A 14,550-nucleotide genomic window follows, 5' to 3' on the forward strand; every position below is an offset into this window, starting at 1 on the left:
AAAAAAAAAAAAAAAATTTCTTCTTTTTCCTTGATATAACCAAGGTAAAGGAAGGAACTTTGATTTATGCAATAACTCACTTATTGGAAATTTAAGTACAACTTAAAATTTTTAATTGATTTTCATTTTACAAAGCACCAAGAAAAAAAACCTGCCATTTAAAAAAACCCAATGGTGGACAGCACCTGTGGCTCAAAGGAGTAGGGTGCTGGCCCCATATGCCAGAGGTGGCGGCTTCAAACCCAGCCCCAGCCAAAAATTGCAAATAAAAAAAAATGGTAATACATTTCATAAACATTTATTTTACATATCTTTCTTTCTTTCTTTTTTTTTTTTTTATCTGAGAGAGGGTCTTGCTCTATTACCTAGGCTAGAATGTAGTGGCATCATCATAGCTCATAGCAACCTCAGTGCTTGGGCACAAGTGATTCTCTTGTCTCAGCCTCCCAAGTAGCTGGGATAAGAGGTGTCCACGACCATGCCCAGATTATTTATCTATTTTTTGTAGAGACAGAGTTAGATGGGGTCTCTCTCTTGCTCAGGCTGGTCATGAACACATTATATCTTTCTAATATAGAGTTTTGGCTGTTTCCATTTTAAAACATAGCATTTTTTTTTTCTTTCTTTTTGAGACAGAGTCTCACTATGTGGCCCTTAGAAGAGTGCCGGGCTTCACAACTCACAGCAACCTCAAATTCTTGTGCTTAAGTGATTCTCTTGCCTCAGCCTCCCAAGTAGCTGGGACTACAGGCACCCACCACAATGCCCGGCTATTTTTTTGTTGCTGTTGTTTACTTGCCCAGGCCAGGTTTGAATCTGCCACCCTCAGTATATGTGGCTGGCGCTGTAACCACTGTTCTATAGGCGCCGATTCACAGCATGTTTTCTTAAAGCAAGAACAGATACAGCAGTGCCTCCATAGTTTCCCACCTCTGTAGACTACCTCCGTAAGGTGATCTAATTTCCACAGACTCGACATGTACCACACATACTTACCAGTACAGTAGGCCTAGTTCCACGTGGCAACCACCTCCTTATGTTGACCAGTTAACTTCAGAGTGGTCAACTTCAGATGTTTTACTGTATAAGTTTGGTGTTGTTTTTTTTTTTAATTACTAATATTACAGATTTGGTTAGGGAAAGTTTCTTTTAAAAAATTGTTTTTGGCCAGGTTCAGTGGTTCATGTCAAAACCCTTTCTCTACAAAAAATTTAAAAATTAGCCAGGCATGGTGGCATGTGCCTGTAATCCCATCCACCAGAAAGGCTGAGGCAGAAGGATCACCTGAGCCCAGGGCTTTTGAGGTTGCAGTGAGCTATGATGATGATGTTGATGATGCCACTGCACTCTAGCCTGACCAACAGAGAAAGATTCTGATTATTTTATGAAAATTTGCAAATTAACAACTCATTAGGAAAAGACAATTATCCAGCCCACTGGATAATATGTATGAACCAAACAACCACAGAAGATAAAAATGTAAGCCCAATTCTCAGATTAGTTGGTGTCCTTAAAATAAATCATGCCCTCTGGCTTGTAGATTATCCTTAAGTCAAAGGAAATAAATTCTTAAAACCAAGGTCACCAAAAGCCCTAAACTATACCAACTTTGGCATATAATGTAGAAAAGGATATTAATAACCATTTAGAGTAAAATTACTCTCCTCACATTCTTTCTTTGAAGATGGAAGCAAAAACTTTACTAAAATTTTTATTTCACATTTAGGAAACTTTGCCTGAAGTTGCACTGAGAATATTCAGAGAAGCTACAGTAACCTAGATATTTTGTCCAATCTTGTATTTATATAGTTTTATAGATGATCTTTCAGTAGAGTTGCCAGATAAAATGCAGAATAAAGTACTGTAAAAGACAGACATAACCTACAAAATTATCCATTGTTTATCTCTTTTTTTTTTGAGACAGAGCCTCAAGCTGTCCCCCTGGGTAGAGTGCTATGGCACCACAGCTCACAGCAACCTCCAACTCCTGGGCTCAAACGAGTCTCCTGCCTCAGCCTCCTAAGTAGCTGGGACCACAGGCGCCCGCCACAACGCCCAGCCATTTTTTGGTTGCAGCTGTCATTGTTGTTTGGCGGGCCCGGGCTCGGGATTCAAACCAGCCCCCTTAGGTGTATGTGGCTGGCGCCTTAGCCACTTGAGCCACAGGCGCCGAGCCCACTGTTTATCTTAAATTCAAATTTAAGTGGGTGTCCTGTATTTTTATTTACTAAATTCAGCAACCTTATCTTTCAGTAAAAGTTTGTTTCAGAAAATACCAAGAAAGAGATTCAGTCTCATGAAAGTTGAGTAATATTTTACCTTTTAGAAACTTCTTGAAAACAAAACCACTGTAAAGGCTTCCTATAGGAGCAACTGTAAGAAACAGAATACAAAGAAATATCACAAACTAAGACAAGTAAATATATTTTATTTATGGAATCAAACAGGAGTCTAAAAACACTCCTAATAGGTATAGAACATTAAAAAAGTGACTACTACTACTGAGTTCAGTCAAAATGAAATCACCACAGAAATACTTTGAAGCTATAATGACTGGGAGCAGAATAACTTCTTGGAGATGATAACCAAATATCAAGCCTTTTCACCTTTGTTCAACACTTGTGCCCAGACATATCAGCACTGCCTCTTTGGATGCCGCTATACCTTATAGAAAAGGTTATGGGAAGATACCAACCTGCAGCTAGTAATCAGAGTACATCATACCATTAATTTGTAGTCCAGTATAAGATTCAATTAAAATTTTTGGCCCTCTTTTAACCAATTTTACTCTTAAATGGAAAATACTTTACTAGGCTTGCAGGTAAGAATTTTCTGTACCTAGCGTTCTAAAACTAAACATTAAAATATTTAGAACAATAATTCCTTGGGGTAGACTAATATTTTTCAACCTTTTTTATCTTGCAGCACATCTGAATCTATAAACTTCCTTGGCACACTTAAATTGTGTTGATCAAAGAAAAGAGTAAAAATAAGAATATATTTACTATGCTTTCAACTTCTTTCAAAAATAATTTAATGACCTTTAAAATTTTTCATGGCACACCTAAGATCCTCTCAAGGCACACCAGTTGAAAATTACTGGGGTAGAAGGTGAGTTAGGAAGCAGGGGTCTAAGAGAGGATAAAAGATGAGAACCACCTGGAGGGTTTCTTCTCCCCAAAATTGAACATGCCCTTCCCAGAGAGATGTGACCTCAATTAAAAATCTAAGAAATCGGCTCGGTATCTGTGGCTCAAGTGGCTAAGGCGCCAGCCACATACACCTAAGGTGGCGGGTTCGAATCCAGCCTGGGCCTGCCAAACAACAATGATGGCTGCAACCAAAAAACATAGCCAGGCGTTGTGGCAGGCGCCTGTGGCCCCAGCTACTTGGGAGGCTGAGGCAGGAGACTTGCTTAAGCCCAGGAATTGGAGGTTGCTATGAGCTGTGATGCCTCAGCAGTCTACCTAGGGCAACAGCTTGAGGCTCTGTCTCAAAAAAAAAAAAAGAATCTAAGAAATCATTCCCAGAGGAAGTAATGGAAATATGCCTATCCCTCAGAAAATCTGTATCCTTCTGGTCAAGAAAAAAGGGTGAGAATCACTGAGCAACAGTGAGAGAAAACATCATTCTCTAAATGCCTAGTACCACAGCAATGAACTATTTAAATTTAGCTTACTTAAACATTGAGCTCCTCAATCACACTACTCACATTTCAAGTGGTCAATAAACACATGTGGCTGAACACTGGTACCACACAGCACAAAGAACATTTCTATCATCACAAAAGTTCAATTGGATAGGAATGCTCTAGATCTCCAAATCTGAAATAATTTTTGGACTAATGATAAGCAATACATATTTCTTTTTTTTTTCTTAGCAATTCATAATTCAACAGGTCTAAGTTCAGCTCGGCACCATAGCTCAGTGAGTAACGCACCAGCCACATACACCAAGGCTGGTGGGTTCAAGCCCAGCCTGAGTCGCTAAACAATAATGACAATTACAACCAAAAAATAACAGGACGTTGTGGCAGGCGCCTGTAGTCCCAGCTACTTGGGAGGCTGAGGCAAGAGAATCAGTTCATCCCAAGAGTTGGAAGTTGGAAGCCCTGGCACTCTACCCAGGGCAACATAGTGAGACTCTGTCTCAAAAAACAAAAAAAAAAAAAATATAAGTTCAAGCAGCACAGAACATTTAACAAAATGTTTGCAATATACTAGTTCTAACATAATGAGGGGGGTCACTGGGGCAGGGATGGCAGGTAGAGGCAGCCTATATTATAACCAATCACTTAGAGTAAAATTATTCTCCTCACATTCTTTCTTTGATTAGTGGAGAACAAGAATATAACCATACAACCAATCTACCTTACACTGTGACTGTGATGCTTCTCAACTGCATGTCACACTGTTTCTTCTTAGATCCTTTCTTAGCTTTAGCAAGTATCATATCAACAATTGTTGTAAACAGGTCACTTTTGATAAATGTGCTCAGGGAGAACAATCATTCACCTGTTCCACAGCCCACTCAGTCCCTAATTTCCAGCTATACACTAATGTTTTTATACTAACGTCATAGAGCGCTATCCTCCAGATGCAGAGATGACAGCAAAGACTAAAGACTTATCTGTAAAATACATATGTTTAAAAACAAGCATTGCCCCCAAATTCCCCCTATAGAAGATGATCTTAAAAAGGGGGGAGGAGGTTACAGTATATAACATTTCTCAAACATGTTTCACTGTCCACACTGGCGTATTAAAGGTCCTGAGAAGACCTACAGCAAAAAACAAACATTTTAACAAGCATTTCCCAAATACAGGTGATAACATAACTCCTTTCTCATAACACATCTGCATTTTGGAAACATTTCTTTTTTTTTTTTTGCTTGTACAAAAGGTTTTTATTAGTGGGGGAGGGAGGCTGCAGAACAGCACCAAAGAGAAGAGAAAAAGAGAAGAGAAAAGAGGAGAGAGAAGAGGGGAGAGAGAAACATTTCAATAACTAATCATATCTGTTAAAGCTTTCAACAATTACTGATGGAAAAAACTATACAGTCATCACTCAGCTTTTCATAGGTGGATCATTTCAGTTATAAAATTTGCTAGTTTGGGCTCGACGCCTGTAGCTCAGTAGTTAGGGTGCCAGCCACATGCACTGGGGCTGACGGATTCAAACCCAGCCTGGGGTCTGCTAAACAACAATGACAATAGTAACAACAACAGCAAAAAACTATAACAAAAAAAATAGCCGGGCATTGTGGCAGGCGCCTGTAGTCCCAGCTACTTGGGAAGCTGAGGCAAGAGAATGCTTAAACCCAGGAGTTTGAGGCTGCTGTGAGGAGTTTGAGGCTGCTGTGAGCTGTGATGCCACAGCACTCTACCAAGGATGACTTAGTGAGACTCTATTGCTAGTTTGTTGTGGAACACAACCCATAATGAACTAGCAAATTTTATTTATTTTTTTTTTGAGACTCTGTCAGAGTCCTTTCCTTTCCTTTCCTTTTTTGATAGTCTCAAAACAAAAATAAATAAATAAAATTTGCTACTTTGTTGTGGGTTGTGTCCCCTTAAAAGACACTTTGAAGTACTAATGCTCAGTACTCATGTATATGACCTTATTTGGAAATAGATGTAATCAAAGTAAGATGAGGTCATACTGGATTAGGGTGGTCCTAAATCCAATAAGTAATGTTTTTATAGGAAGGCCACGTGAGGACACAGACAAGGAAAAATACAGAGAATGCCAAGTGTAAAGGTATAGAGATGCATCTATAATCCAAGACATGCCAAAGCCATCAGCAACTCCAGAAGCTGGGAGAGAGTTATGGAACAGTTTTCTTCCTCTGGGTCTCCAAAAGAAACCAACCCTACTAAGACATTCATTTTGGATTTCTGGCCTCCAGAACTGCAAGAGAAGAAATTTATTTTGTTTTAAGCCACCCAGTTTGAGGTACTTTACCACAGCAGCCCTAAGTAACTAACATACGGTTCTTTCAAACCAAACCTAAAAGACACCACTTCACATTTTCAGGCAAAGACGGCAGATCAAACACACACATTTATTTCACTTCCTCCTAAAACCTCAAAAAACAAAGGAAAGGGGGGCCAGGGGCAGTGGCTCATGCTTGTAAGCCCAGCACTTGGGAGGCCAAGGCGGGTAGATTGCCTGAGCTCATAGGTTCCAGACTAGCCTGAGCCAGAGCAAGATCTCATCTCTAAAAAAAATAGCCCAGCGTTGTGGCAGGCACCTATAGTCCCAGCTACTCCAGAGGCTGAGGCAAGAAAATCACTTAAGCCCAAGAGTCTGAGTTTGAGGTTGCTGTGAGCTATGATGCCATATCACTCTACCAAAGGTGACAAAATGAGACTCCATCTTAAAAACAAAAAAAAACTGAAAGGAATTTTTTTTTGACACAGTCTCATTTTGTCATCCTTGGTAGTGTGCTGTGGCATCATAGTTCACAGCAACCTCAAACTCAGACTCCTGGGCTCAAGCTATTCTCTTCCCTCAGCCTCCAGAGTAGCTGGGACTACAGGCACCCGCCACAATGCTGGGCTATTTTTTTTCTAGAGATGAGGTCTCATGCTTGTTCAGGCTGGTCTCAAACTCATGAGCTCAAGCAATCTACCCACCTCAGCCACCCAGAGTGCTAGGATTACAGGCATGAGCCACTACACCCAGCTTGACTTTAGAATTTTCAATAGCAACACCTGAAGTTTGAAGATAATATTGCAATATTGTCAAAAGTCTGAAGAAAAATGAATTACAACCTAGAATTCTAATTCAGCCAAACTATCAATCAAGTATGAGTGTAGATATTTTCAGAGTTGCAAAGTCTCAAGAAATCTACCTCCCAAATACTCTCTCAAGAAGCTACCAGAAGGGCGGTGCCTGTGGCTCAGTGGGTAGGGCAGAGGCCCCATATACCGAGGGTGGAGGGTTCAAACCCAGCCCTGGTCAGACTGTAACAAAAAAATAGCTTGGTGTTCTGGCGGGCGCCTGTAATCCCAGCTTCTCAGGAGGCTGAGGAAAGAGAATCGCCTAAGCCAGGAGTTGGAGGTTGCTGTGAGCTGTGACGCCACAGCACTCTACCAAGGGCGATAAAATGAGATTCTGTCTCTAAAAAAAAGAAAAAAAAAACTACTGGAACCTGAGATCCATCAAAACAAGAAATAAGCCAGGAAACACAAAATTTAGCACACGAGGAAAACTAAATAAATGTTCTGAAAAACAACAAAGGAAGGATCACAAAATGAGAGCAATATACCAAATACTGAGGGTGTCAGGTCAAGATTAAAGCAGGTCAGAAAATTCTAAGACAGAGCATTTCAGGAGGATGAAATGATATAATACCTGATGTGTTGGAATATATTAAGTAAATTTAGACAAATGCTGAAAGTTTGGGTGTTGACTAGATGATAAAAACATAGAAAATAAATTAAAACAATTACTAACAGAAGGGAAAATATAACAAAAAAGTAACCATAGTTTTCTATATGGCTAAACTGTGAATAGAATTTTATGGTCATAAGTAAATTTTTACAGTAATACATTTTTGGTGTGAAAATTATAACTATAGTAGAAGAAAGACATGATAGAGTTGAAGATATGAAAGAGAGCTATCAACTTCCATGGTAGGAAGTCAATAAATAGTACCTAAAAAAGTTAAGTCAAGATACAACAACACAGGCTGGGTGTGGTGGCTCACTCCTGCAATCCTAGCACTCTAGGAGGCCAAGGCAGGCTGAGTGCTTGAGCTCAGGAATTCCAGACCAGCCTAAGCAAAAGTGAGACTGTTTCTATAGAAAAAATAGCCAGGTTAGGTGGCGCCTCCCAGCTACTGGGGCAGGCTGAGGCAAGAGGATTGCTTGACCCCAAGAGTTTGAAGTTGCTATGAGCTATGATGATGTCACAGAACTCTATCCAGGGTGATAGAGTGACAGTCAAAAGAAAAATTATAAATATAATTACATAAAGCTGAGAGACAATAAAGAGAAGCGAAATACTTCCATGCTAGATGGACTAAGGAAGTCCATTAGACTCAAAATGCAGAATTGGTTTTTTCCAAAGGCTATTGTGGCTAAAGTCTTTTGCTTTGAGTGAAGTCAACCATGCTACTTGGGCTACAGTTTATTGGATTACAAATTAATGCACAATCTATTACAATCACGTACATACCAAACATCATCGTAGTAACGTAGCTAAGCATTTTTGTGAGTGGTGGGAACTCTACCCAGAGTGGAGTTAATGGAATTAACAACCAACCAATCTGTCATACTTCTCTTGAGGATGTTTAACACTAAGTACACAAAGAGAACCAAACTCCAGCTCAGGTGAGTAAATGTCTTATAGACCTAAGGTATTATCTACCTATTCTCCACTCAGTGTCCAAGTGACACCTTTAAAGGCTGATGGGACTTCATTCCAAAGTTTTCTTCAATGGATGTAGACATAGCCCATTGGACAATGGACACACATAGCCCCCTAAAAACAAGCACTTAACACGTTTGTTTCAGAGCCACTCAATGCATCAGCTGTTCCTCATTTTTGAATTGGCAAAAATGATGAAAGAGTAAAATCCCAGTGGAAGATACTTTCAAACTAACTGCAAAGTGAGAATTATCAAAGCGTACCCCACTCATTTTCTCTTCTGTTCCCCTAATTTTTTTTTTGGCTTTATTGGAACTGCTAAGGTCTGGACATGAAAGAAAAAATAGGGAAAGCATACTGTAATATAATTTTTCTATGAAAGAGTAGATTAAAACTAAGGGTCAAATAATATTGTTTCTAAGCAATTTTATTTTTATTTATTTTGAGACAGAGTCTCACTTTATCACCTTCAGTAGAGTACTATGGCATCACAGCTCATAGCAACCTCCAATTCCTGGGCTTAGGCAATTCTCTTGCCTCAGCCTCCTGAGTAGCTGGGACCATAGGTGCCCGCCACACGACCAGCTATTTTTTGTTGCAGTTTGGCCAGGGGCTGGGTTTGAATCCTCCACCCTCAGTATATGGGGCCAGCACCCTACCCATCGAGCCACAGACGTTGCCCTATTTTTATTTATTTTTGAGATGGAGTCTCACTTTGTCACCCTTGGTAGAGTGCCATGGTGTCACAGGTCACAGCAACCTCTAACTCTTGGGCTCAAGCAATTCTCTTATCTCAGCCTCCCAAGTAGCTGGGACTAAAGGAGCCCGCTACAACACCCAGCTTTTTTTTTGTTACCGTTGTCATTGTTGTTTAGCAGGCCCTGGCCAGGTTCAATCCCACCAGCCTCGGTGCATGTGGCCGGCACCCTAACCACTGAGCTATGGGTGCCAAGTCTCTAAGCAATTTTCATCTAAGCCAGTAAAAATAAATAATCTGGGCTGGGTCAGGTGGCTCAATTTTGTAATCCTAGCACTCTGGGAGGCCAAGGCAGGTGGATTATTGCTCAGGAGTTTGAAACCAGCCTGAGCAAAAGCAAGACCCCTTCTCTAAAAATAGGTGGATGTTCTGGTGGGCACCTATAGTCCCAATTACTTGGGAGGCTGAGGCACAGGAGGATCACTTGAACCCAAGAGTTTGAGGTTGCTGTGAGCTACTGTGCTGACACCACTGCACTCTACTCAGGGTGACAGAGTAAGACTCTGTTTCAAGAAAACAAATAAAAATAATCTCATAAGAGTCATTCCACTCACCTCTCCTGTATAAAATATTTGTAAATCTAATTGATACCTGCAGCAACCCATAGGAAATAAACTGTAGAGTTCCATATTCTGGTATTGTGATTATATTGTTTTATATTAAAAAATAATTTTTTTTAAATTTTACTTTTTCTTGTCTTGCAAAGTATAGTGACCCATTTCCATTAAATTTGAGTAAAGACTATTTTTGCTTGAAAAAAAAAGAAATATTTGTAAATCTAACACCAGAGACTTATGACATAATCATTTTGCTTTAAACTATGGAACAATTCTAAAATAAGAATCTAATTGGCATTTTTTTTTTTTTTTGAGACAGAGCCTCAAGCTGTCCCCCTGGCTAGAGTGCCATGGCATCACAGCTCACAACAACCTCCAATTCCTGGGCTCAAGCGAGTCTCCTGCCTCTGCCTCCCATGTAGCTGGGGCCACAGGCGCCCACCACAACGCCTGGCTATTTTTTGGTTGCAGCCGTCATTGTTGTTTGGCGGGCCGGGCTGGATTCGAACCCGCCACCTTAGGTGTCTGTGGCTGGCGCCTTAGCCACTTGAGCCACAGGCACCAAGCCTAATTGACATTTTTAAAAAATATATGACACGAATCATGACAAAACAAAGCTATAAAATCGATAGTTTTTCTTTCTCTACTTACTAGTTGTTACACAGTGAAGAGCATTTGCCTTGTGCTTAGAATGTAACGCTTCTATGGAAATCACTAGCTGTTCTTCTAGCAACGCTCCCTTTGATACTCCTATTTCACACTTCCAGTGAATTATTAAGTATCTCAAAATCTGAAAAAGGTACAATTCAAAGAAAACACAATCTTCTTTAGAAGTCATGGTTATAATTCATGTGATACAGTTAAATTAATAACTCTAATTTCCTCCCCAAAACTATATTCTTGCTTGTGAAATATCAGATTTACATTTTTCATTGTGTCTAAACCGCATAAATAGCTTCTGGGAGAGTGACATAAGAAAGGAAACAGTGGAATTCAACACAATGTCCAAGACAGGGCAATGAGACAACAAATTATTTTATTCAGAGAATTAAGTTCATTTTGGAAATAATGAGGGTAAAATTAAGTGGGACTTTTTCTTTTTTTCTCCTCAAATAAAAGCCAACAAGATGACCATGAATAAGAGTGACTTCTGGTTATGAATCATATTGATTTTTCATTAAATCAACATGGGCTTTTTGATTTGTTTTTTTCAAGTTTAAAGAGGAGTCCTTTTATTGAAGAGCCAGCCAGACACTGCCTAAATCAACATTTTGAGGGTCAGAATACTACGTAAGAGTACTAAGGGTAAATGCCTGGGTTTGTCTTTATTTTTTCCTACCACTTCAGGAAAGAAAATGCCTGGATTTGAACCACCGATGTGCCAAATTCTAGCATGTGACCTTGGGCAAGTTACTTAACCTTTCTCTACCACAAATTCCTCATCTACAAAAATGAGGATAAAATACATGGGCTACTGCTGAAAGTAAAAGTATGTGCAAAATGCTTAACACGGTGCAGGGCACATAACAGATATTAGCTATTAGAAAACGCACACAATTCTTTCTTTTTTTTCTTTTTGGAGACAGAGCCTCAAGCTGTCACCCTGGGTAGAGTGCTATGGTGTCACAGCTCACAGCAACCTCCAACTCCTGGGCTTAAGCGCAACTCCTCTTGCCTCCGCCTCCCAAGTAGCTGGGACTGCAGACACCCACCACAGTGCCTGGCTATTTTTTGGTTGTAGTTGTCACTGTTGTTTGGCAGGCCCGGGCTGGACTGGAACCCACCAGTTCTGGTGTTTGTGGCTGGTGCCTTAGCTGCCTGAGCTACAGGCGCCGAGCCCACACAATTCTTTCAAGCTGAACAGGACTCCAAGTTGTGTGGATAAAATAGTCAATCTTGATGAAATAAACTTAAAGTGTATTTAATTCCATTATTAATAAACGTAAACTCCACTTCAACACTAACCACCTTCAACACCTACCACCCCTTTTTCTGAAGGCAGGGAAATCAGACTAAGAGAACTTGGAAGCTAAGACACTGATCTGTCCCAGAGTTTCATAAGGATGGTTTCCAGGAATGTGCAGTCTTAACATTTTCCTCCACACACCCTCTATTTCCTGTGCTCCCTCTGTCCAGATTTCCCTTAGCGTCTACCTCCGAAATGAGAGAGCACTTGCGAAAAGAACTCCAGCCCAAGACTAAGGGCGCTGGGTTCCATCACCTGCAGTATCTAAACCTTCAACCTTCTCTGATGACAAAAGGGCACGGCGCCCGGGATTCAGCTTTAGCTGCCCAGACCCCGCCCGCGCGGGCGAAGCGTCCAATCCGGCGCTGGCCCGGCAGAGCCCGCCCGTGGAGGGCGCCAGGTGCTTGGCGCCGCGCTCCCAAGCAGGGAGGGACTCAGTGCTCCCGCGCCGGCAGGGTCGGGCAAGGTCGGGAGCTGCACCCCGTCTCCAGCCGCCCTGGGACCCCGGAGTCTGTACCAACCTCCTCTAACCTGAGACCTGAGACGGGGCCCCGCCCCTCCTCGCCTGCCGTCCCGGCTCCCCGACTTGCCCTCGGGGCTGCCCGTTTCCGGGCAAGGGAGGCACTGGGATCAGCGCCGGCCCCCGGCGAGGCGGCATCTGGCTCGGCCCCTTGGTGTCCGCTGAGTTTGAGCAAACCCCGCGGCCTTCTGAGTCCGGGCGTCCTCAGCTGGGACGTGTGGGGGACGTTCCCCCGCCTGAGCAGCTGCTCCTCACGGACAACCCCGCGAGCGCGCCTGCCCAGCGCTCCCGTCTGTCCGACAATCCGCGGGAGGCAGGCTGATGGTCGCAGCCTCCACAGCATTCCGAACCTTCCTCCTGCACCTGGGGAAACGCCAGACCCCTCTGCCCAAATTCGGCGGTCTCCTCACAAAGCCCGTCTCCTCATAAAGTGTCTTTCTCTGCTTCCTCTCCCTTCCCGCCATCACCTCGAAGACGGCCACTGCCGTCCCCTCCATTCCGCGCCGGGAGCAGCAGCAACACCCAGCCGAAAGCTGCCCTCCCGCAGCCCGCTCCTCCGCCGGGCGTCCGCCCACGCTCGCCCGCGCTCACCCTCGCCCCGCCTGCCCCCCGGCGCGCCTGCGCACTCGGTGCCGCCCCGCCCCCGGCCGCGAGCCGCAGAAAGTAGCGGGGAGGGGCCGGGAGGAGAAGGGAGAGCCTGCGGGCCGCCGCAGCTGGGGGCGAGCGGGAAAGAGGCCAGGCCCTCCCTCCTCTCCCGGAGACGTTCCCACAGCTCTGCGGGAATGCTGCCTGCAGCCCCTTTCAGAGAACCTGCCGCCCTCACCGCTCTTCGCGCTCTCTAGGACCCTTTGCTCAGCCGGGAGAAGCTGCTGGTGCCTGGGCGGAAATCCCAAACTGGTTCTTGACCCCAAAACAGCCTAGCTTTCTGCGGGGGGAGGGGGGGTGCCTTGAGTGCACTATGCCAACCTCTGGTTTCCAGATTTAGGCAAGGACGACCAGTTAAAATTGAATTTAAGATAAAGGAATTTTTTATAAATATACGTATATCTCATCAATATTTGGGACAAATGCTAAAAAGAATAATTTGTTAATCTGCAATTCCAAACTAAACGTCCCCCGTCTTTCATCTGGCACCTCCAGTCCCAAGCATCTCCCAGCCTGCCCTCGCCCCAGGCAGGCGCTTCGCCCGTTCGCCCGCGCTTAGGGCTGCAGCGGGTTTGGACTCTGGGGGTTTCCAAGAGAGTCCCCAGCTGAAGGGAAGGAGGGTCTGAGCGGCCTGGCGAGGGGGGCTTAAGCCCGCAACTGCTGGCGCTCTGGCAGCGAAAAGCAAACCATGATGAGATTCCTGCCTGGCAAGGAGTTGCAGAAGGAGAAGGGTGGGACGGGGTGTTGGCTGCTTTCCTTCAGGGAAAATTCTTCCACCGCAGCTCCAAGGAGGCAGAATTGGGTAGAACAGGCTGGGCCGCTGGCAGGGTACCTGCCCAGTACACAGCCTTGGTGCTCCTCCAAAGAACATGCCTATTGAGACCTGAATCAGCACTTTGCCCCTCCTCCGCACCTCAGTTGCTCACAGGTAGACCTATTGGAGAAAAGTAGTTTTAGTTTCTGGAAAATTCACTGCACCACTAAATTTGATAAGAGAGCTGGCATTTGGGGCATTATTGGAATCTTTATGATTTTACTCTCTTCTCCACACCCACATCCCCTGCCCCTCTCTCATCCCCTTTAGGAAAAGGAGTTACCCAGGGAAAAGGAGCTAGTAACATTATTAAGTGACAGCTTATTGTCACATACTCCGTTTCCCACAGACCAAAACTTGAATAAGCCACAATTCTCAGTTCTCTATGCCCATCGATGTGTCCCCACCCTGTTTGGGATCTAGTAACATATGCTATTGAATTCTACATTATAAAAACTCAGACCCCATGCTCAGAGCAATAGAATGATAAGAGCCAGAAGGGGCTTCAGAGGTTATCTGTCATCTTCAATAGACGGAGAAATTAGAGGCCTAAGGAAATCCAATGACCTGCCCACAGTTTAAGCCACCTTAGTCAACCAGGGCAACCAAAGAACCTTTGGATATGACGCTGGATGTTTTCAGCCCTGGCCTTCAAGGTCTTAGCAACAGTGTCTTTGGGAGCCCAGTTTATCCCAGTCCCTACTGAGTGACATATGGATTCTGCTTCCATTTCTCTACCCACCTTAGGATTAGGGTTACTGCTTCATGTCCACCTTGGATATCCTGTTTATTCTGAGAAGAAATCCCTGTCTGTTTGGAAGAGACTTCACCTAAACAACACCAGTTTGACCCAAATGCAAGGATCTGAGTGTAGTCTCTCCCCTCCTAGGGAATGCTGCCAGATGAACAGTGACCT

General features: G+C 43.5%; 1 protein-coding gene across 1 annotated transcript in view; it reads right to left on the reverse strand.

Annotated features, from left to right (window-relative positions):
- Nucleotides 1–12,706, reverse strand: part of CUNH11orf80 (chromosome unknown C11orf80 homolog) — a 71,465-nt gene extending 58,759 nt beyond the window's left edge. Inside the window, exons 1-3 of the mRNA XM_012810458.2 lie at nucleotides 12,643–12,706; nucleotides 10,341–10,479; nucleotides 2,320–2,373 (exon numbers count right to left, since the gene is read on the reverse strand). Coding sequence (XP_012665912.2) covers nucleotides 2,320–2,373; nucleotides 10,341–10,479; nucleotides 12,643–12,672 — 223 coding nt within the window. The 5' untranslated portion in view covers nucleotides 12,673–12,706. The remainder of the gene's footprint in view (nucleotides 1–2,319; nucleotides 2,374–10,340; nucleotides 10,480–12,642) is intronic.
- Between the last annotated feature and the right edge of the window lie 1,844 nt (nucleotides 12,707–14,550).

The sequence above is a fragment of the Otolemur garnettii genome, unplaced genomic scaffold (genome assembly GCF_000181295.1).
Source record: "Otolemur garnettii isolate 467f Iridium unplaced genomic scaffold, OtoGar3 scaffold00134, whole genome shotgun sequence".
NCBI lineage: Eukaryota > Metazoa > Chordata > Mammalia > Primates > Galagidae > Otolemur > Otolemur garnettii.